We start from the raw sequence: 22706 nt of genomic DNA, 5'->3' as shown, positions 1-22706 counted from the left end.
ACAGCAGCTTGATAAACTTTGACAGGTGTTATCATCACACTGCTTCTGCTGAATCATTTTCACTAAGAAAAATACTCAATATTTTACAATGAGTATCCGTTTTTGTGAAAAATAGCCCCATTAATTTAACAGTCTAGCACTAACCTAATGTTCCCTTCATCACTGACGATTTAGATTTCGTATTTATATGCTGTTAGGACAGAGGCGCGCCTTGTGGACATTGTTTTGGTGAAAAAAATTCGGAAAAACGGTTTCTGATTATCTTGATTTTCAGGAAATGGATTGGCATAATGAAATCAGAGAGTGTAAATAATGGGCATCAGAAAGTTTGCAGCATCCAGATTCTTAAGGGTGTCAGGGGATTTCACTATGTGAGTGACAACAGAAGATGGATTAAATGTCATGTGTTTTAGAATCAAGGTTCCCCTTCTGTAAATTTCAACTCTAGGTATATAATCAACCTTCAGGTGGTGGTCTTTTTCATCATAATGTACCCAGTGGGCGTGGCACTTTCTTACAAACCGAGTTTAATGTTACCTGAGAAGCTGGCTTTTGAACATTAGTAATCTGAATATTACTTTCAAACCATGTCTTGAAATCACTTCTAATGGATGTTTTTCTGAGTAGTAAAGTAAAATATAAAATCACTGTTCATTAATATTTTTGTAATGAAAGAGACGAACAGATGAATATTAGGTAGCCCAGGTTAAAAAAACCCATTATTTTAACCCAGGTTAAATATCTTACAATTATATTTGTCAATTACACCTCAGTAAAGTGGAAAATATACAATGGGAAAAACATTTAACACCTGCTTTTGCATATCAGCATTTAAATAATTTCCGTTTCTTTAAAAGGTTTCTTCCTTAACCTGTTTTGGGGGATAGAAATAGGGTGGAGAAGATGAACTTAAATTACTAGTATGTGATTGTAATGCTGTACCCTGGAGCACATTTTGTTAAGTAAGATATTAACTTGTACTAACCTAGGATTTGATAGACCCATGCTCTTCAAGCTTCTGGTGTGTGAACTTTTAACTCACTGTCCTGCAGGTTGTACCACAGTGGAAATTAGTTGTCATTAAATACACTCTTTAGTTGAGCTGTGATATGTGTGTGTTTTTTAAAGCAAGACCTTCGGCTCGGGAGCAATGTGTTGATATATATTCTGATGCAAGCTCCTTGTCTCCTCCAGGACAGGTCACAGTTTGCATAACCATCACTTTTGAAGAGCACTGGCTTAGACCTCTCTGTTCTACTCTGGTGTCCTCTGCCCACCTTTAGACCAAATCTTCTTCATCCTCTTTAGACCAAACTAGTAATCCCATGTAATCGCCTGCCCAGCAAACCAAATCTTGCAAATACATCCATAGAGGCCTTTGTTGGCATAATAATTTAGATCTAGGGGGTGGTAGATGGTAGAGAAGAACCCTTTTGAATTTTGCCTTCTGGATTGGGTTCCTGCAGCCTGGTGAAGCCTTCTCCTGGCTAGAGTCGGGTGGGGTATTGAGAATTAACTCCCCTGATCTCTAGAAGTTTGGAAGCACTGGGCTGACTTCCAGCAGCTTCACAATTTTGAAACAGCCTGAGAGCAGAATCTGCAGTGTTTCTTCAGCTATGCTCAAAATTGTTACACATTTCCAAAATTGGTGTTGATTTAATAGATATCCGGAAACCTGAGTTTTGACCTTTTCTCCTGTCACTCTTTAGTTTTGTGATGTATGGACATGTTCTCTGTGCTTGTTTCTATGTGCTAAATTCAAGTTGAAAAGGCAGTGCATAAGAATTCATTTCCTGAAGTGTTCAAATTGTGTCCCTCTGCACAATGGTGAGCAAGGAAGAAAGATGAATTCCCAAAGTATAACCCTTGCTTCATTTTAATCTCAGAGCTCCTTGGTAAACAGTTATCAGTAAATTCATGTAATACTAGGATTTCTGCCAGATTTCCTGGAGCCACTGCAGGCAGTTAAACATTACATTGTTGAGATTAATTCCATGAGAAATGAGCCTTTCAGATAATTTTTAATTTCATGATAATTTTACAGTGTCTGTGAAATGACTAGCAAGAGACTGAATCTGAGAACTAAGACAGACCAATTTTAGTTCTGGGAAAATGAGTGATGCTGCTGATCCTGTATGTTGTGTGAGACAAGTTCAGTTAATACTTGACATGTCTTGTGGATTGTGAAGCTGGAGCAAATTCATAGCTTTTAATATCCTGTGTTTATACCGAAGCTTTTCTGTGTGTGCTTTTCTCCCCCACTAAGTAACAGGGAGTACAAGCAGTTTGTTCTCTGTTACACTGATTACTGTTGTGCCTTAAAGTGTTCAGAACTGATGTGCTCTCATGCCATTAAGTCAGCCAGTTGAGACTGGATTCTCTCTGTGACTAGACTTCAGCAGTTAAAATTGTGGTGATGGGGGTTTTGTAATGCTTTTCTAAGGTCAGTATGATGTTAATTTGATACTTTATAGAGTGTTCCATTGTTAGTTGAAGGTTTTCTTAGACTAAGATCTCCTAAATATACATGCAGATGATTCCATCTCAGATGAGGGTACCTTTGTCTCAAGTCTTTCCCCTATGTGTGCTTATAAAACCATTTACATTCTTGATATATCAAGTGATTAAATTACACTAACATTTTCTAATTTTTTTTAAGCCTTATGATTCTGCAGATGACTGGTCTGAGCATATTAGCTCTTCTGGGAAAAAATACTACTACAATTGTCGAACAGAAGTTTCACAATGGGAAAAACCAAAAGAGTGGCTTGAAAGGTATTTGTGCTTAATTGAACAGTATTTCTCACTCTTGATTCTACAGGCTAACATCCTAGGGCGCTAAACATTCTAAATTTAGGTTTCTTAGTGTGCTGTTCATCACTTCTCTTCTTAATTGAAATGTTGACCCATTGTCTGTGTTTTCCATAATTTCTCTTAAAAAACAAACCAAAAAAACTAGGACAGATGAGCAACTGTCCACAAGGTCCTTGTAAACAGTATGTTTAATTTTAAAACATATTGATCTACATTTATTCATCTTTTCTATAATTTGTATTAGAAATCTTTGTCTTGTAGGACAGTGTTTCCTTCATGTAGAATGTAGAATTATTGTTACTGTGTATAGTTGTGGGGTTCATGGCATGTAAATCAGTATAATGTTGCCATCAATGAGAAGCATTACTGCTCTTGCTGTGTCCCAGGTCCCACACCAGTTATGACATCACTGCCTTGTTCTTTGATGTTCAGTGTACTGTTTCCTTACACATTTGACCAGAAGTGTTAGGTGTAGATTCATTGTATCCGTTGTAATTTTTATGGGTTTATCTTTCATTTTTAGAGAACAGAGACAAAAAGAAGCAAACAAGATGGCAGTTAATAGCTTCCCAAAAGATAGAGATTACAGAAGAGAGGTGATGCAAGCAACAGCCACTAGTGGGTTTGCCAGTGGAAGTAAGTATTGATTTTTTTCTTTGAACTAATAGTGTTGAATTCATTTCAGTAGTTGGTTTACAGATATATGTGCATAGCCACTTATAATGTAAAATAGAAACGTAACAAGGTTTTTCTTTTATGCTGGATCTGTCCTTGTAACCTACAAGGTAATTTTGTTTCTTGAAAAGGGAAAGAGTGTATAATAGAATAGTACATAGTAGAATGAATACACCTGTGTATTCATCACTACTCATGATGGCTATGATGCCACTGAGTTGGTTAAAAAGTAAAATTTCATGTTGTGGATTGACTTCTAAAAACAGGAGCCACCACCACATCTCCCTCCCCCCATTTAAACTGGACACTGCAAACCTTCCTGGATTTCAATCTAATAATTAAATCAAAGGTACACAGATAGTGACATGAAATACCTGTTTTTGTGTTGCCAGTGAGAAACTTGTTTATCCTTGTATTTGGAAATGGTTTCATAATGATCATAGATCTGTGTGTTATCTCGGTACTGTGGACATATCTTCATGTTCTCTTAAGGTCAGATTTTGTCCAAGTTGGACAATATGGGTAACATAAATTTATTTTTTTAATTCAAATTTTGAATTTAAAGATTTTACCACATATGTTCTATTCCCAGTGACTTGTCTTGCCCAGAATAAAATTTAAATGCCACATAGAATTCTTAGGCTCTTTATCAAGTTTTGAGAATTTTAAGATGTGTTTTGGAAATTCTTAGACTTAAGCATATTTGAGTTCTCATTCTGTAACTCAAAAAAGTATGGATATATTTGGTCCCAATAAAGGATATTGAACTTCTGATGGGAAAAGTTATTTAAGGTGAAACAGATAATATAGTTCTGTAAGGCTGAATGTTTAAAATGTGTTTCTGGAAACATTAAATTTGTTATATTAAATTGTACTTGATTTTTAGAAAATAAAAATGGTTTAAGGTACTCTAGTTAAGAAATTAAGAATATTGTATTTTGAGACAGAAGACTTTGGTTGTAGTCTCATTTTACTTAAGTAACTGACTTGGTGAGTAACTAAAAATGAGTGGCTTTTCCTTCCAGATTAAAAAAATACATAGTGCCCAGCTTGTGGTCCTCTTGAACCAACTATGGCTATCCAGGAAGACTGGCTAGTTGGATGTAAAGATAACGTATTTTAGTTATTAGGGCAGGCCTCTCCACATAAGAGGCTGGTGGTTCCCAGAGAGGAAAAGATTGACATCTAGGGTGTCTGTTCCTTCCAAAATAACCTAGGCCCTTGTCCTCTCTTTTGGGTAATTAGAGATCTGATAGAAATGTTGACAGAAGTGAAAATACAAGTTTTGTCTGCTTAAAAAATATCTTTAAGAAAATAAAACCATAGTTGTATTTTTAAATTATCTCTGTGTAGCTTTTACTTTCAGAAGTGAGTCAGATTTTCTTCTTTATGATTTCAGAACTTAGACAGTGTTTGTTACTAAAAATGAAGGAGGGAAAATATTTTAATCTCATGATTCAGGAATACTTGGGGACATAAACTTTTTTTCTAGCTGCATATAATAAAATAAAAACTACATGTGTATGTGTTTTATATCAAAATCAGATTATGTTACTGTTCTTAACCTTCTATTTGATAATGTTTCAAGGATATAGGACTTCCCAGGCGATCCAGTGGTTAAGACTCGTGCTTCCACTGCAGGGAGTGGGGGTTTGATCGCTGGTTGAGGAACTATGATTCTGCATGACCTAAGGCACTGCCAAAAAAAAAAATTTTTTTCCCCAAACATATGTTTGCTTGTCATTTTATAATTTAACATATATTATGTTGACTACATGCTGTTCCCTTTTTTGAACATGCTCATGCTCGGTAGATAATTCTCTATCTGTGGAGACTGGCGTGGTTTTTAGCTCTTTTTCCTACAGTAAACAGTGCTGCTATTCCTGTGTTTGCCCACTTACCTGATTACTTCCTTAGTTAAATTCCTAGGAGCGTAGAGGAGGAGAGTGGGCCTGTGTTTGTGTTGAAATGTAGTCATATTATACTTTTTGAGTTTTAAGTAATGTTTGAGAAAGGGCTTTTGCTGTATTGCTGCTGCTACTTTTTTTTTTTAATTGGTCAACTGACTACCTGGTTGAGAGTAATAGTTACTAAGCCTTTGAAGTACTTAACTTTGTCTACCAAAAACTGCTGGGAGAGTTTCTTTCCCCTGTGTCTGGTACAGTGGTATGCATGTCAGGTAACACTTAAAGCTTTGTTCTTCCTAACAGCCCACTAAAGAGGTGTGGAGCAGGGAGCAGGAAGGATTGGGAACACTACATCTAAAGAGAGAAATGTAGAAGAAAGGATTTTTAAGAGCATTTTTGGGGTTTTGGGTTTTTTGGCAGTGTTGGAAATAATCCACAATTTGACACTGAAGTTGTATGGGTGAAATTTTAAATTTGATATCACTGCTGCTGTAATTGCACTGATGTGGTTGTATTGTGTTTTGTTTGTTTTTTTAATCTTTAATCTGTGTAGAGTGATTGCTCTGTGGTTAGAGAAACTTTAACTTGGTGTTCTTCAAGAGTGACACTACTGACATTCTGGGTTAGGTCATTCTTGGTGGATTCTGTGCTCCATTGTAGAATGTAGAGCTTGTTCCCACCTCCACACATAAGATCCCAGTGGCACTCCTCTCCTTGCCCCAGTTGTGACAACCAGAAGTGTCTCCAGACACTTGCTTAGTGTTCTTATTGTGGGGATATGCAGATCAAGTCACTTTAACCGTGTTTTCGTCTTGAGTTGTGAGGAATAGAACGCTGATGGGGCCATAGCATTCTCATTTGGTCTGATGCTGCTGCTGTGTCTGCCCCACCCCCCGCCCCCAAAGTTTACACATGTGAGAAGTATCTTTAATTTCCATACGAATACTTGATAGATTTTGGCTATAGTAATACAGAACATTAAAGGGCATTTCTTTCATGAGGAAAGTGACAAGGTTGATGGGAATTGGGCATTTTTTTTTTTTTTTAAACTGTTAAACCTGTCTCTAAAAGCTTGTGGGTAGTATTCTTTCCAGGAAGAAACTCTAGAATAAGCTTTTAATTTGTATGTGCACTCAAGTTGATAGTTTACTGATAAGTTAATATCATGGAACAGATGTTTGTAATCTGCTGTGGCAGCTCAGTCTGTTTATTTTTCTGGTACAATAATAAATGCATCTGTTGTAACCCTGATTTTCATTAATTAAGTCTTCAAGTAAGAAGACCTTGTTTTGATAATGACTAAAGGTTTTTTTTTTTGACAGTATCCAGTACTATTCCAAGTACCTTTTGTTTGGCTATAATGTTAGAAGGTGTACATTGGCAACTTGAAAACTGACTTGTAGTTTAAGCATACTTCCTTCTTTGTGCTCTTGTGGCCTCTAGACTTGGAGGAACCATGAGTTGGAAAAAAAATGACACTGCATTCAGCAGGGAGGGCATCCTTTGGTAATCACGTGCTTGAATCTTAAGATGTTTTTCTACATGGAAGTTGCTTTAATCCTTTAGTTACTGGGGAGACTATTGTAATTTAGGCTGGAGAATTTTTTATAAATATAAATTTTCTTTAACTGTGATTGTTCAGATTTTCCTTCTTTTGTACTTAATTTTGTGGAAGCAAAAGTACTTTTCAGTTTAAAATTTATTTTTGTGGCTTTAAGTTGGAAGAGGTTCTGTTTTTAACATACCCAAGTATATTTTTCTGACTTTGCTGCAGATGTAGGGCTTCTATTTTCAGATAGCATTATCTATAACTGATTTTTAACTAACTCTGGTATTTGTTAGCATTTTTAAAATATGAGTTGACTTACTTAATGCAGAGTTCTTCATAAATTCAGCCATCCCTAAATGAGGTTAAGCCCTAGTACCAACAACTTCAGAGCCCACTAGTTAGCCGCTTCAGTATTCAGAAAAATCAGGCTAACAAAGTAGTAATTCTTTGCAGTTGAATCACTGTGGATGATACAGTCAATTATTAGAGCCAAGATCCATATTTTAAAAGAATGGATCATTTGCTTTTTCTGTTTAAAAAAATTTTTTTTTAAATTTGAATAAAATGTTATAAATCCATATATTGATCTTTTAAAAAAAATGTTCTGTTTGAACTATGGTGTGGTTCTAAAGAATCCCCCAAAACAAGTAGCCCACTTGAAATCTGAGTATAGAATTAATATTTATAGTTGATCTGAAATTCCTCTTCCAGTATTTGGATGTTTGTATGCTAGTGGTAAAACTGCAGACACTAACTGGGCTTGCAGTTTTATAGAAAAGATGTAAGTACAAGTATGTTGCTAAATTAGCTGATGTTAAAGACAGGATTCTAACGTAATCTTTTTTCTTCCCCCTTCCGTCATTCCAACATCTCTTTTTCCGAACTCTGAACTAAAGTGGAAGACAAGCATTCCAGTGATGCCAGTAGTTTGCTCCCACAGAATATTTTGTCTCAGACAAGCAGACACAATGACAGAGACTACAGACTGCCAAGAGCAGAGACTCACAGTAGTTCTACGCCAGTACAGCACCCCATCAAACCAGTGGTTCATCCAACTGCTACCCCAAGCACTGTTCCTTCTAGTCCATTTACGCTACAGTCTGATCACCAGCCAAAGAAATCATTTGATGCTAATGGAGCATCTACTTTATCAAAACTGCCTACACCCACATCTTCTGTCCCTGCTCAGAGAACAGAAAGAAAAGGTATGCCGTTGTTATTAGATGCTGCACGTTGAACTGTAGTGTGAGTTTCTGATTATATGACATGATTTCCATCAGCTTCAGTGAGACTCTGAATTATAAATTCGTTTAAAGTCTTTTAGAATGTTACTGCATAGATTAGATCTTGAGTTAGCCGTAATTTTTTTCTTTTCATTTTTAATTATGGAGCCTCAGAACTGGTTTTGTGTTTAACACTTTGAAGTCAAATGCTTAATTTGTAACAGTAATGGATAAAACAACTTATTAAAGCTAAATGAGTGTCCCATCACACTTGTATACAAGTAATTTTGGGTGTTTTGTGATGATTGTCTTCATGATTTAGTCAAGAAATTGTCTCAATTTTCACTTAAAATTTAATACGAATAGAGACATTTTAAAACTTGTCATTGCCACGTAACATGCAACTATTGGTTTCAGTTTGTGAATTAGACAACTCAGTTATGAGCCATAAGATAAGGAGTCTTATGTCTGAACTAGGACTTAGTTGAAAGACTAGAGGTTAAAATTTGCAACGCACAATCCAGCTCTGTGCTAATAACCGTAGAATGTTCAAAAAAGTTAGAAAAAAATTGGGAGATGATGGATAATGGGAAGCATGGTGATGGGATAAGCATATTTGCATAGACCAGTCACAGTCCCAGACTTAGCACTGTTTTATGAAACAAGAAATTTAAAGGCATTAAGTAAACAGAAGTATGAGTAAACTCATTAGCAGATTAGCATCAGTTAACTGTTGAGGAATTTTTCTTTCTTTTGGATTTAGGAGATGTGACATGGACCTATTCAGTGTTTACGCTTTTACTGTAATGTCTGGCCCACTGTTTCACACTGACTTAATTTGTTGACAAAGGATTTAAGTATTTGGGTTTCTTTCGTTTCTGGTTTCCTCTCCTTTTATGTATGTTGTTGGAATTTCCCCTGTAGCAGTTTTTACACATTATTAAACCATGCTTTATCATATAGTGCATAGTACATAAACAGGGTATTCCAAATGTCAAATTCCCCAAAGATGGTGTATCAGAATTCATTGTACAAGTTATATTTGCCCTGATGCAGAACTAAATTTCCAAAAGAGAATTTCTTAGAAAATCTGATTTAATGCATTAACTGTTAGTAGTACTTTCTAAAGGAAGTTTGGCTTTCCAGTTGTGTCAGTTTTATTTTGGTTACAGAACATTTTCTTTTTAAAAGTCTTTGTCAGTTTGAAAAAAAATCCTTTGGCCTTAAAAAAGATCTTTGGTATTTATCTCATTTTACCTCTTGTTCATTTAACAGCCTATTTTTTTACGCTCTTACGTTCATCTTGGAATTTTTCTTCCCTGACTTCTAGAACACTGCTGTTCTTTAATGTCTCCACTCTTCTCTTCTTGCTCCTTGAATATCAATAGAGTTTAGTCTCTTACTGTGTTGTTTTTCTTTTTTCTTCCCCCCAACATGTTCTCATTTACTGGGTGGCAGGCAATTCTTATGACTACTTTGTCTACATAAGTGACTCCCAAATCTTTATTTCTAACTCACACACGTCTGCTTCCTTATCTAAGTAGTTCGTATCCAGAAGTTAATGTGTACCAAATGCTTTTCCCCCTAATTTGTAGGTTCTCAGCGATAACACTATCCTCCCAACTACTCCGTGTTCTTTAACATCCTTGCCCTTCTACCCCTGCCCATCCATCAACAACTCTTGGATTCTTCCAGATTTTACTTGTATATGTCCTTCCTCTTGCTACTGTCACTGCCATGAGACTCAGATCATGGATCTTGAAATAACCTCTGATAATTGCTGTTCTCCTTCTACCCAGTCTCTGCATTTACCAGTGACATACTGGGTGGTGGTCTCTCTTGGCTTACAATTTTCTAGTGATTTATCCAAAGGATCAAAGTTCATACTTCCCAATAAGACAACAGCAAGTCCTTGACAGTCTGATTGCAGTCTGTCTTAACTAGCTTGATCTCCAGTATTTTACTCTTATATTCGCTATATAATTCATCTGCTAAAAACTTGTACTTCTTTTTAGATCATGTTATGCTCTTTCATGGTTTGATCCTTTGCTGAAAAGGATGTATTCTTTCCTCCATTCCCATTCTGTTGAACTCAGTACTCTTTTTTCAGAGCCAGCTATGGTGTCCTTCTGTTCTCATTGTCAGTTAACCTCTCAAACACTTTTCTTTTGATCTGTTAATTGCACTTACCACTTTATTGTTTTAGTTCCTCCAATTAGACGGTCCTATGTAGAGTTAGACATTATGATTTATTGCTTTTTGTACTTTTTTCACTCCCTGCCCTCCTTCAAAGCTTCAAGCACCATTCCTGAGAAACTTAACATAATAAAAAGTAAACTGTATACCTAGTTTGGTGCTAAATGTTTTGTATACCTTTTATTCTTTAAAACAACATTGTGAGGAAAAGAATTATCTGTTAGATATGAAAAGCCTGAACATTCCTAAAGTCTAAACGTACGGTGTAAGATGCGGTTTCTCTAAAATCCATGTTCTTTCCATAAAATTGTATGTCATGAAAGAGATCACAAATCAATTCATGTTTAAATTCTACAGAGTGTCTTTGCGGATCACAAACTTAATGTGAGACTTTTACATATAATTTTAAGCTTCTAGGGAGCAGCCTGATTCCCTTGAAATTGCCTGTGTGTATAAGGAAAATAGTACTAACTTCCAAGTATTTCCCCTTGCATGTGAATTGAAACAGTATTATTCCCTTAAATTGTGTTAACAATTTGGATCTTTTCAGATTGTTTTCCAGTTAGTCTAAATTTGTAAAAAGGTCCATTAATTTGAAATATATTTTTTTCCCTCAATGGAGACATCTGTGTTATTTCAGTTAAGCTTCCTGTTGATTCTTCTCATCAGCATGGTGATTTCCTTGTTTGGATTTTCCTTAACAAATAATTAAGAGGTTGATGGTTCATATAGATGGGTCTTGGTCTTAAGTGCTGATAGTGTAGCTAAGCTGTGTTTTAAGGTTGTCAGCAATAGAATGCTCTAATAAAGAATACAAGAGCAGGATCTCTGTCCTGACCACTTCTATATCCCTAGAATAGCCAGTTGGTATTTGTGATATGTGAATAAATAACTCAAAGAATGGTAATGTGCTGTTGAGGGCTGGGGAAGCACCTGCCTTGGTCATGGTTTAAAAATGTATTTGGAGAAGTGGTGTTACATATGTTGTGATCTAATTAAAGAAACCAGAAATAGATTTAGGTCTGGGTAATGCCAGTGTCTCCAGTGTTCTTGCCTGGAGAATCCCAGGGACGGGGGAGCCTGGTGGGCTGCCGTCTGTGGGGTCACACAGAGTTGGACACGACTGAAGCTACTTAGCAGCCGCAGCAGCAGCAGCAGCAATGCCAGTGTATCTTCCATTAAAAAGAACGTAAGGCAGATCAGTCTGTGCTTGCTTGAGGGATAGAAGTGTGGAGGAGCTGTGAAGCTGTTTGGTTTTGCAGAGAATAATAATTCTAGTGTTAGGTAGGGTGAAACAAGGGTGTCAGGTTACCTCCTTACAGGTTTATATCTTTGTTACAGTAACATTTGAGCATCTGTTGGCAAGATTACTGTATTGGACAACAAAGTACAGAGAAACTCTGTGCTAAAAAATAATGCAGTTGAATTTTTACAGATTGGTAGCCTGTTGACGCTCCTAAACTGGTTCTGACTCCACCCTCCTTTCCAGATTTGTGAAATGACAAAATAGGCAGGAGACATGGGTCATTGTTTTTTGATTTGGCCAAACAAGTGCCAAAGTCAGAAGAGATTAAAATTTCTTATTTAATAATTTTGAGTTATAGTTTATTAATGTAAATAAGTTTGAAAAGTAAATAGTAGCTGCAGAAGCAGACCTAATCAGTGGCCTTCAGTAATTTCTCAGAAAATTTAGCATGTCTAAAGAGTCAGTCAGTTACGTGCTGGTTCTGTAGTCTTGTGGCTCAGCTGATAAAGAATCCCCCTGCAATGCAAGAGACCTGGGTTCGATCTCTGGGTTGGGAAGATCCCCTGGAAAAGGGAGAGGCTACCCACTCCCATATTCTGGCCTAGAGAATTCCATGGATTGTATAGTCCATGGGGTCGTGAAGTGTCAGACATGACTGAGCGACTTTCACTTTCTGTAGTCTTAATCTAATGAGAAAGAGGTTAGTCATTCTTAATATGAGGTATAAGTTAGTCACCTAAACTTCCTTTTTGTGTTCGATGATGTTTGTAGACTGGGTGAAATTAAAATGAACTCAAAGACTTTCCAGTGTATATTAAGGCAGTAAGCCCACAGAGGAGGTCATAACTGATTTTAAGTGGGCCACCATTCAGCCCTTCCTTGATTTACTTTAAACTATTTTTAGGATTACTAAATATTCATGTAAAATTAGACCAATTGGCCATAGAGGTACTCAGATATTTGAATAACTGGGGACCTTAACGGGGAGAGGGTGGTTAGTCTGATATAGTCAGTGAGTTTACTAAAATTATGTTAATAAAGATGGCATTTTGAATAGTGGGGCAGGGGGAACACTGGTGGTGAAAGAATATTAGAAAATATTTGTTTATAATTTGAGTCAAGGAAGATCTTTTAAATCAGACTCAAAACACATTTGCCTTAAAACATTCATAAAACTTCTCTATGACAGAGATACAAGAAACAAAGGTTGAAAAGCAAATACCGAATTAGTAGAAAATATTTGGAACATATTTAAAACACAGTACGTTAAGGATACATTAAGAATTCATCAAAGCAGTGTGAAAAAAACAATCCAGTAGAGAAATGTGCAAAGGATATGAACCAGCAATTACAGAAGAGGAATTTTAAATTGCCCAACTTGCTTTAGAATAGGTAGAGAAATTTACTCAAAATGGGACAAAGGCCTTAACTTAGGAGATAAAAACTATAAAACTCTTAGAAGAAAACAAGGTAAAGTCTTTATGACACTGGATTTGGTGCTGATATCTTGGATATGACAGTGAAGAAATGAAGTCGCTCAGTCATGTCTGACTCTTTGCAATCCCATGGACTATAGCCTACCAGGCTCCTCCATCTATGGGATTTTCCAGGCAAGAATACTGGAGTGGGTTGCCATTTCCTTCTCCAGTGACACCGAAAGCACTGGCAATAGAAGAAAAAAAAAATAGGTAAATTGGACTTCATCAAAATTAAAAACTGTGCCTCAAAGGATGCTCTAGAGTGAAAAGACCACCCATGGAATGGGAGGAAACATTTGTTAAGTTATATCTGGTTAGGGGTTAATATCCTGAATATGCAGTCGTATGACTCAAGGAGAAAGTGAACAGCCCGGTTCAGAAATGGGCAAATGAGTTCAAAAGGCATTTTTCCAGAGAACATAATCTAATGGCCAGTAAGCACATAAAACGGTGTTCAGCATCATTAGTCAATAGTGAAAGCAAATCAGACCACAGTGAAATATCCCTCTATACACATTGAAACACAGCCACTGTGGATTACAGTTTGGCAGTTCCTCAACGGGTGAAAGATAAAATTACCATAGGATCGTCCAGTGATTCTTGCTTAAGTGTAATCAGAAGAATTGAAAGCCACGGAATCAAATGGATATTTATACACCAAGGATCGAGACAGCGCTGTTCACAATAGCTGAATGGTGGAAACAATCCTAGGGTAAATAAAATGTGATATATATATTTACATGCAGTATTACTCAGCCTTAGAAAGTAGCAAGATTGTGATACACACTGCAGCACGGCTGCACACTGCAAGACGCGTGAGCTTTAAAAACCTTATGCTCAGCGACACAGAAGGACAGCTACTGTGATCCAGTTCTGTGAGGCAGCCCGAATGGACAATTCATGAACACAGACAAGAGCTGTGCCTCCTTAGGGTTTGTGGGATGGGGAGCTATCATTTAATTGGGTAGAGCATTTGTTTGGAAAGATGAAAAAGTTCTGCAGGTGAATTATGATGGCTGTGTGTCAGTGTGATACACTTAATGCTACTGGATTGTAAACCCAGAAATGGTTAAAATGATTAATTGTATGTTGTATATTTTATCAGCATGAAAGTTCAAGAGAAAGATTACCGATTCAGTATTGGAAATTAAAATGACTTTTTTTTTTCACTCTTAGGATTAATGACAGTTGGTAAAAGTGTGTAAGATGGTTATTATGGAGGTCACTTAAGTAAAATCTGTTAAGCTTTCAAGTAGGTTTATCCTTTGTATTATCAATGATTTTCCTGATTGAATTAAAAAACCAAGTTGCAAAAGCATAAATGTTATAAAATATCAATACCATACTTATTTTTATGTACATTTTAAATGCCTAGAAAAGTTATGGACAGACATAAGATTTAAAATTATGAATTATAAAGTAAAGGAAGTGACAGGTTATATACCAGGTGTTGTCACCTAGCTATTTCATGGTTTTTTTCACTTGTACACTTTTTCCCTTTATTTCTCCATGTTGTACCCCTCTGTGTAACCACTCTTATTCCTACACAGTGGAACATGCAGGCTGCCTCATTGTCAGTTGTTTGAGCTTAGTTCCTGTGTCCTGTCCAGTATTATTGCAGCAACTGTCAGAACATTGTAGGAAATTGTTTAGTAATGTAGTCAGTACCTTTTATTCTTTAAGTGCAGTATCTCTTTAGACCTTTTTGCATATTGAGAAGGAGTTATTTGGCATACTGGAAAAATATGGGTCAGAAAATTTTGACTTTAGTATATGCTGTCTTGAGTATTTTGAAAGGGTATCTATAATTAGAAGAGGTGCGTGGGTACTACTGAAGGCTTGAAAGGTTAGGTTATGGTAACATTTCTATGTGAACGGTCTAGTGTTTGGTAAATTGCTCCCTCTACTGGTAAAAATTGGAAATTATGAATTAATCATTTAGATTCATTTATAAGAGACAAAAAAGTTTTCTCAGAGCTAATATATCCAATTTAAAATCAAAGGGTAGCATACTTATTCCATGGCTTATATTAAAGACTTGGTTAGAGAATTACAAATGATTGAAATATCAGTTAGGAAAGTAACTTAGTTCATTTTAAATTTAAAATATGGTAGGACGACACTGCTACATTTCCTTAAAAAAAGACACACAATAAAAATGCTGGAGCTAAAATTAGATACCATTGCTTTGCCAACAACTGAAAAAAATAGGCTTAAAGCAACCTACGAAATTAATGCTTGGAGAAGTTGCAAAGGTTCTCATTTAAAGAATAGACTAGAGGCTGACGTTACAAAGCGGAAGCTTTTGAAGTGGGTTTGGGATGTAAAACACTGCACTGGTTTTTTTACTTAAAGTCACTATTTGTATTTTCTAAGATTCAGATTTTTCAAATTAAGTCTAAATAAATTATATTTGTTTCTAAGATTATACAGTATTACTTGGCTTTATGAAAAATAACATAAAGCAAGCTGGTCATTGTCTGCTTTATCAGCTGTTTTAGAGATCTTAGGCTTTTCTCCCCCACTTTAAGGTTTGAACCTAGAGGTTAAGGAAGAGGACCACATACACATGCACCTGCCCCTTTCTTGCTGAGTCTGGCATCAGTCAAGAAACATGGGGTGTTAGCATTTTGGTGCTGGATCATGTTTTGCTACCAGAGCTACAGAGATAAATACAACAAACTTCTTTTCCTGAAAGAGTTCATTTTCTGATAAAAGGGAGAGATAATAAGCTCCATAATAGAAGATGCTGAGTAATACCTGTGCTAGGGCATTCTGAAGATAGAGGAGCAACACCCAACCAATAGCTTTCTTCTGTATTTTAGTGATAAGACTACCTTTCAGGGTAGCATTTTATGTTTTCATTATCACATATGATCTCTTGTTCTCAGTTATACTTCTGGATTGAGGCAAGTAATACTAAAAATGTTAAAGATGTAATGTGTTTTGGGAGGGCATGTGTATAGGTGTGTCTTTTAGGAAGAGTAGGGTGACTGGAGCTGTTTTAAAAAGTGTGAACATATAGCATGCTGAAGACCTACCTGGAAAAAGCATTTTAGCTTTCCTGTCTTTGATCATGCCCTTTCTTCATTATTTCTTCATGTTTGTGCAAAATTTTGTTTTGATTTTGTTTCCTTTTGTTTTAAAGTTAAATATCTTTCTTTATCATAACCAGCAAGGTGTGCCAGATTCACCCATAGAACTCTTGCAAGTTTACCATACATACTCTAGGACTCCCCCTCCCCCGTTCTGTTCTTTAGAACTGGGGTGGAGCTCTTGTATCTTTTTTTGTTTTTAAACGTCATGAGTAATTCTGCTAAAATCATTCTCAAAATCAAACCTTTGAAAAAGAGAATTTCTGACCTTAAGAAATGTTACATGCTGAAGGTTCCTGTAAATATTGAGTGGTGTCAACTGGTTTCCATACTGTTCATCAATAATCTCTTAAAAACTGAAAGACATGTATCCATAGGATAAATAAACATTTATTTACCTTGTTACATTATCTCTGTGGGAGTGATATGTATTAGTTTTCTGTTTTGGAGTGTTCTTCTTTTCCTGGAATGAGGAATAACACTGAAGAACTTTCGAGCCCCTGTTAGTTTTTCCAGTCTGGATTTAGCAGCACTGAAACAAATTTGGAAACAACACCTTCTCCAACTCCTGTCCTTGGAGGCAGAAGAAAACCTAAGTAAAAGCAACAAAAGGGTCATTTCAGAGGGATATAAGTACTGACTTAATTGTTTATAAAGGAAATAAAAATAGAACTTGTTTCATTCTAAACATCATTAAGATGTTTAAACTGTTTATTCCTTAAGCTGAATTTAAGATATGATGATATGGAGAAAACTGCTGCTATTGTCTAGAATTGCTTCATGAAATGTAGTAACTTTTCACAAGGAAGATCTTATTTCCTTCAAGTTTCTTTGTATTTGTTTATGATTCCAAACAAATGTTTGAAAGCAAGACTGAGCTTGGTAAGCAGTCTGCTAAGACTTACAGACCCTCCTTTAAAATGTGTGCTTGTAAAATGAAAGGATCTGTCTTATAAAAGATGTGGAGACCAAAATGGATTATACGAGATCAGCACATACATGAAATGTAGTGAAAGCAGCTCTGAGTCTGTATTTTAGAGAGCTATTGTCCCTAGTTCTTTTGACCATTACAGCAGTTTTGTTAAAGGCTGGTAAAGGAGGTTTGGTTTTTTCTTATTTTGCAATAAGCTTGCTATTAATTCCCAGCTTCTTTGAGGCCATGAAGATTAACAAATGTTTAGTTCCTAGAACTGGAATTAAAAATCTGTACTTACTAGGTAGCAATGTGATATTCAAATACAGTGTTCCTGAGACTTTTATATACCATAGTAGCAGTCTTAATTCAGTTCTATAATGTATGTGAGCTTGAAAAATCTTAAGGAAATGGGTTTATAGGGGGAATTAAAACAGTCTTTCTGCCAGGATTGTAAGAGTGTATGGATATCTTGAATAATCTAGTCTAAATAAACGTCATTACCTTCTGTTTTTAATTCTTTGCTTCATTAAAGTGACTGTATTTATAAAATTTGATGATATAAAAATACTAGTTTGTGTTCCTTTTCCTGTTGGTAGACATATGGTTTGTTTCTAGTTTTGTGCTAAATTTTTTTTTATAAAAGCACAATACCATTTCAAGAATTATTGAATATTTTCTCCTAATTTACTTATATTAGAGTTTCTCTAAGGGTGTATACCTAAGGTGAATTAACTGGGTTATGAAGTGCATGTACCTCCAGTTTTTCTAGAGAATGCCAAATTATCTTCCAGTGTAGTTATATGAGTTTAGCTTCCACCTGAGATGCTGTTTCTATTACTCTTTATCAGTATTTGGTATTTTTAGACTTTTGGACATTTTTCTCATTATGAATGTAAAAGAATATTCTGTTGCTTTTTAATATATATTTTCCTGATTATCAGTGAAGTTGAGGATCTCTTGTTTTTTAAGCCATTCAGGTTTTTCTGTGAATTGTCTTTTCGTGTCTTTCGTTCCTTCTTCTCTTGTTTGTGTTTCTTTAATTTGTAGAAATTCCTTAAAGTATTTTGGTTACCAGTCCTTTGGGTGTAATTATTTTGCTCTTTGTCATTTTCTGCATCCTCACATCAAAGTTATTTTTCTGTATTTTCCTCTACTATTTCTTAAGACTTAAATGTATATACAAAAGTTAAATCTACCTTAAATTGGTTTTGTTTTAAATTTTTAAGTTTTTATATCTGACATGGCATGTCACTAGCTATGTTCTTTTTCTTAAAGAGTTTTGTAGCTTTTACTAACCCATACCTCTTCAAATGCTACCAAGAATGCTGTTGGGATTTTAATTTCAGTGACCTTAAATCTATGTAAATAATTTGCAATCACAGCTTTCAAATTATAATTTTTTGTAAAAATACATTTTTTTGTGTACATTGAAACACAGGTTGGGATTTTGTGGGAGGTTTTTTTGTTTTGGGTTTTTTTTTTTTTTTTTGGCTATTAAAGAATCTTTTTTAGTGCTGATAACCTTTAAATGATACAAATAGAGATAGTTCATTGCCTTATATATTTAATTTCAGAAGAGGAGTATGTAATTCCAAAACTCAGTTGTTAGGTATAAAAGTTCAGAGTAGGTGTCTCCTCTTATTTATCACATCCATAGTTCGTTCTGGGGCTGCTCACCATCACTCCTGTTCTGATTTTCCTATTTAAGTAGACTGTTTTTTGTGGTGATGAACATTTTCACCTTTATGGTGCATATAAATTAATTCTTGGAGAATTGTATTGTCCCTTTATATCTTAATGGAACCTTATTTGGAAGTGTAGTCAATATAGGACAGTACCATGGAGGTATTGAGAGTTCGGTTCCAGACAACAACAGTGAAGCAGGTATCACAATAAAACAAGTCAAATGAATATTTTGACTTCTCAGTGTATATAAAAGTTACCTTTGCATTATACTGTAGTCTGTTAAGTGTGCATTAATAGCATTATGACTAAAATCTGTGATAACCTCTAGAGGGGTGGGAGGGAATCTCAAGAGGGAGGGGATATATGTATATAGTATATCTATGGTTGATTCACAGTGGTGTACAGCGGAAACAACACTATTGTAAAGCAATTATATTCCAGTTTTTAAAAATACATACCTTAGTTTAAAAAGAATGCTGTTGGAAAAATGTTGTAGGTAGACTTGCAATAGAGTTGCTGTAGAAACCTTCGATTATTTTGGGGGGATAAGAAAGGCAGGAACTGCAAAATGCAATAAAACAAGGTGTGCTTGTACATGTTTTTGAGACAGCATTACTAATAAACATAGTGGTGCTTTGAACCACAGATACAGGTATGGTATGGTATGGTAGCATCACTGCCTTCCCTGGTGACTTCAGGCAAGTTACATGGTCTTTTTTGTACAGTTTTGTCATCTGTGAAATCAGTGTGAAGTATCTATCTCATATCTAGTCAGCCAACTATTTGCTGAGCCCACTCTGTGCTACCTTGGGAATGAGATTACTTGAGTTAGGTGCCTGGCACATACATGGATCCTGCTTGTTTGATGTTGGTTCCAATTTCCAGTATTCATGTCATGTTTTTCAGCCTTACTGTCTCCTTTGTCTTTAGAATCTACATCAGGAGACAAGTCTGTATCACACTCTTGCACAACTCCTTCCACATCTTCAGCCTCTGGACTGAACCCCACGTCTGCACCTCCAGCATCCGCTTCAGCAATTCCTGTCTCTCCTGTTCCACAGTCACCAATACCTCCATTACTTCAGGACCCAAATCTGCTTAGACAGTTGCTTCCTGCTTTGCAAGCCACGCTGCAACTTAATAATTCTAATGTGGACATATCCAAAATAAATGAAGGTAAATTTTCATGGTAACAGTTTCTCAGAAGTTCATTTGCAGTGTGCAGAATTACATAATTAGTAAAATCCCCAGTATAGGAATATACTTTGTTTCATTTTGAAATTTACATTTGAACTGCAAGCTTCAAAAGATATGATTGAATTAGCAATGCTTTAATTTTCTGTGTATTCTCCAAGACTTGTTTGTGCACCTGGTAGTTTCCAGAGATAATTGTTAACTTAATGTTTTTGGTGGGGGGAAAAAAAATTATTTTTTTTTTTTTCAAATGAAAACAAAAAGAGTATTTGCTAAAATTGATAGAAAACACTTAGTCTCCAACATATTTCAAAAAGCCTCCTGTATATTGGTAAATAATTATTTGAAGTATTTTAAATATGCTATTTACTAGGACTAAGCTAAGTGTAGGAATTCAGGTAGTTCTTGAACTACTTAAACATCAATGAGAAGGGAAGTAATGGATCATGTGGATCATGTTATACTGTTTTTCCTAGTTAAATTGCATTGTTAATTCCAGTTTTTCTTTTCAGTGTACTACTAAAGTATTTAGACAGCCACCTCAAAGAAGTCTGAGTAAAAATGGATATAGTTTGTAAACCATTCAGATTGAAGTATTAAATCTTACGAACATCGCAAAATTTTGTTTGCATACATTCTCATATAATTAACAGTACTGTTAAGTGGTTAAGTTCTTCCTGTATCATAAAAATGGAGCTATCTCAGGCTAGTTGGTCATTAATCTTCCAGTCTTATTCATCTCAACATTTCTGTATTCTCTTGTTTGATAGGTAAAGATTTTACTAGGCAAAGTAGGACTTTTAAACAGGTTGAAGAAACCATAGCCTAAGAAAATGTTGATAATAAAATATCTTACGCTCCAAAAATAGTATTTCAAAGTACCCAGCTTTTTAATATCCATTTTTGAAAGATTTTTGAGGGTCGGTGTTGACGTAGGATTTGAGTGTTCAGCTTATCTAGTAAAGCAGTTGCATGAAACAGCTATTTATCCCGTTAATTACAAGTAACGTACTAAGCACCTTGCCTATGTATGGTTAGGTTTCTGGTCTAGTCAGAAGTTCCAGTGAATACTCCGCTGATTTAAACGTCTTAAGGAGTTTTCTTTTAACTGAACACCTAAATTTTACTGGAAAGGAAACTCTACTGTTTTATTGTATAAGCCAGTTCATTTTCTTTGCTTCTGCCTCAGATCATTCCCCATGTCTTGACCTGTTGTATTACTCCCGTTTTCTAGACCCAATTTAGGAATTCTAGTATGAAACAATTTTTTTTCTGGGTTCTTACTTGAATTTTCGTTTTTACTAATACTACATATGCTGCTGTGTTTTTATTTGAATTTAAGATGTACTGTGCTTCTAGTTCTTACAGCAGCTGTGACACAAGCCTCATTGCAGTCTATAATTCACAAGTTTCTTACTGCTGGACCATCTGCTTTCAACATAACTTCTCTGATTTCTCAAGCTGCTCAGCTCTCCACACAAGGTATTTATGTACTTTTAGATACCTCTAGAGTTGTGTCTTTAAGGCAGGCAGGTAGGATTAATAACAGATTTCTTTTAATCTTTGAAGAAAAAGTAGCTATGATAATTTTACTTTGATTTTTTAACACTCCTTTATACAAGTAGTATTTTTCTTTTTTAAATGAAACAGGCTTTTCACATTTATCTTATGCTGTTGCCATCAGATCTGTAATATATATTTAATAGAACATGTAAGTCCTTAATGAGGTATCCTGCTCCAAAGCTAAAATAAACTATGGTATGCTCTCAGTCTTTGTGAAACATTGAATCTGTTTTCAGAGTTGAACTTTGATTCCAGTTGGTGTTATATGATTTTTGATCAGAGGATGTGGAAATGCTTCAGTCCTGCCTTGAGTTAGCCAGCCCTCTTCTCCGTGCAGGTGTCTAGTGGAGATGACACCAAGGAGCAGACAGGAAATAAGAGTCACTTGATTTATTATCCCTGAGTCCCAGTGCAGAAAGCTGCTCAAGTGAGCAGGACTGCTGATCAACCAGTGCAGTGAAAAGACTCTTGAGAGACCCCTTGGGTAACCTCATGGGGTGGGAATCTGAGGGGGACTAGAAGTAAGGCTGAAGATCAGGATGCTTTCCTGGCGAGACTGTTCAGACATAGAATGGGTGCTGCATTGGGTGGCTAGTCTCTGACAGGTCATGTGGTCATTGTGGCCCCAGTGGGTAGAGATGCTGACTTTTTCAGATAGGTGTTCTCTTTGAGGTTATGGGGCATGTGCAGAGTTGTAAAGATCTGCCCCACATCAATTACAGAAGTTTCTGGTTTATTTTACTCTTTGCAGCCCAACCATCCAATCAGTCTCCAATGTCTTTAACGTCTGACGCATCATCCCCACGATCATATGTGTCTCCAAGGATAAGCACACCCCAGACAAACACAGTCCCCATCAAACCTTTGATCAGTACTCCTCCTGTTTCATCACAGCCAAAGGTAAGTTCTGACAAAACGTGGTCCACTGGAGAAGGGAATGGCAAACCACTTCAGTATTCTTGCCTTGAGAACCCCATAAACAGTATGAAAAGGCAAAAAGATAATGACACTGAAAAATGAACTCCCCAGATTGGTAGGTGCCCAATATACTATTGGAGAAGAGTAGAGAAGTAGCTCCAGAAAGGATGAAGAGATGGAGCTAAAACAAAAACAACGCCCAGTTGTGGATGTGACTGGTGATGGGAGTAAAGTCTGATGCTTTTG

At 35.9% G+C, this 22706-nt stretch overlaps 1 protein-coding gene across 7 annotated transcripts in view; it reads left to right on the top strand.

Annotated features, from left to right (window-relative positions):
* Window positions 1-22706, top strand: part of WAC (WW domain containing adaptor with coiled-coil) — a 79786-nt gene that overhangs the window by 46802 nt on the left and 10278 nt on the right. For 5 of the 7 annotated variants that reach the window (XM_065921251.1, XM_065921247.1, XM_065921245.1 and 2 more), the window contains exons 5-10: window positions 2660-2775; window positions 3338-3450; window positions 7842-8150; window positions 19716-19961; window positions 21339-21461; window positions 22294-22442. In XM_065921251.1, the coding sequence (XP_065777323.1) occupies window positions 2660-2775; window positions 3338-3450; window positions 7842-8150; window positions 19716-19961; window positions 21339-21461; window positions 22294-22442 (1056 nt within the window). The remainder of the gene's footprint in view (window positions 1-2659; window positions 2776-3337; window positions 3451-7841; window positions 8151-19715; window positions 19962-21338; window positions 21462-22293; window positions 22443-22706) is intronic. The other 2 variants (XM_065921250.1, XM_065921249.1) reach the window with 1 other exon arrangement.

This window comes from Muntiacus reevesi, chromosome 2 (assembly GCF_963930625.1).
Source record: "Muntiacus reevesi chromosome 2, mMunRee1.1, whole genome shotgun sequence".
In the NCBI taxonomy this organism is placed as follows: domain Eukaryota; kingdom Metazoa; phylum Chordata; class Mammalia; order Artiodactyla; family Cervidae; genus Muntiacus; species Muntiacus reevesi.
This window is presented reverse-complemented; position numbering and strand designations above follow the sequence as displayed.